Source organism: Myotis brandtii, unplaced genomic scaffold (assembly GCF_000412655.1).
Source record: "Myotis brandtii unplaced genomic scaffold, ASM41265v1 scaffold247, whole genome shotgun sequence".
NCBI lineage: Eukaryota > Metazoa > Chordata > Mammalia > Chiroptera > Vespertilionidae > Myotis > Myotis brandtii.
In genome coordinates this window covers 2,126,917-2,127,510 of record NW_005359352.1, presented here as the reverse complement: position 1 = coordinate 2,127,510, position 594 = coordinate 2,126,917, and the positions used below count along the sequence as shown (strand labels likewise).

The 594-nt window shown below is 61.4% G+C and overlaps 1 protein-coding gene across 1 annotated transcript in view; it reads left to right on the top strand.

Annotated features, from left to right (window-relative positions):
* Nucleotides 1-594, top strand: part of SOX11 (SRY (sex determining region Y)-box 11) — a gene marked incomplete at its 5' end in the record, with an annotated part of 5,436 nt that overhangs the window by 594 nt on the left and 4,248 nt on the right. The window contains one exon of the mRNA XM_014540539.1: nt 404-592. Within this exon, the coding sequence (XP_014396025.1) occupies nt 404-592 (189 nt within the window). The remainder of the gene's footprint in view (nt 1-403; nt 593-594) is intronic.

Here is a 594-nt window from a genome sequence, read left to right as displayed (position 1 = left end):
GTGTGTGTGTGTGTGTGTGTGTGTGTGTGTGTGGTGTGTGCATGCATGAGTGTGTGTGGTGTGTGTGTGTGTGTGGTGTGTGTGTTGGGATGAGTCCATTTATACCCATAACAAGGGGCACTCGGGGCGGGGAATCATAGAAGATACTCAGACCCAAGCTCGGGCTTCAGGTCCGAGGTGACGCCCCACAGCCATAGCTGACGGTAGGTGGGCGGGGAGGGGGGGAGCTCATTGGGGAGAGCGGGTCTGGGGTGCAGGAGCACCCTGTCATCACGGGACAGGCATGTCCTCAGAATACTGCCGACACCGTGAGGCCCAGCCGGAGCGGGGCTCTTCCCGGGCACTGAGCACACGCGCTGAGCAAGAGGTTCCTTCCTCAGGGGACACAGGAGCAGCGTCTCAGATCATGGAGCAGTCCCCCGACATGCACAACGCCGAGATCTCCAAGCGCCTGGGCAAGCGCTGGAAGATGCTCAAGGACAGCGAGAAGATCCCGTTCATCCGCGAGGCCGAGCGGCTGCGCCTCAAGCACATGGCCGACTACCCCGACTACAAGTACCGGCCGCGGAAAAAGCCCAAGATGGACCCCGCGGC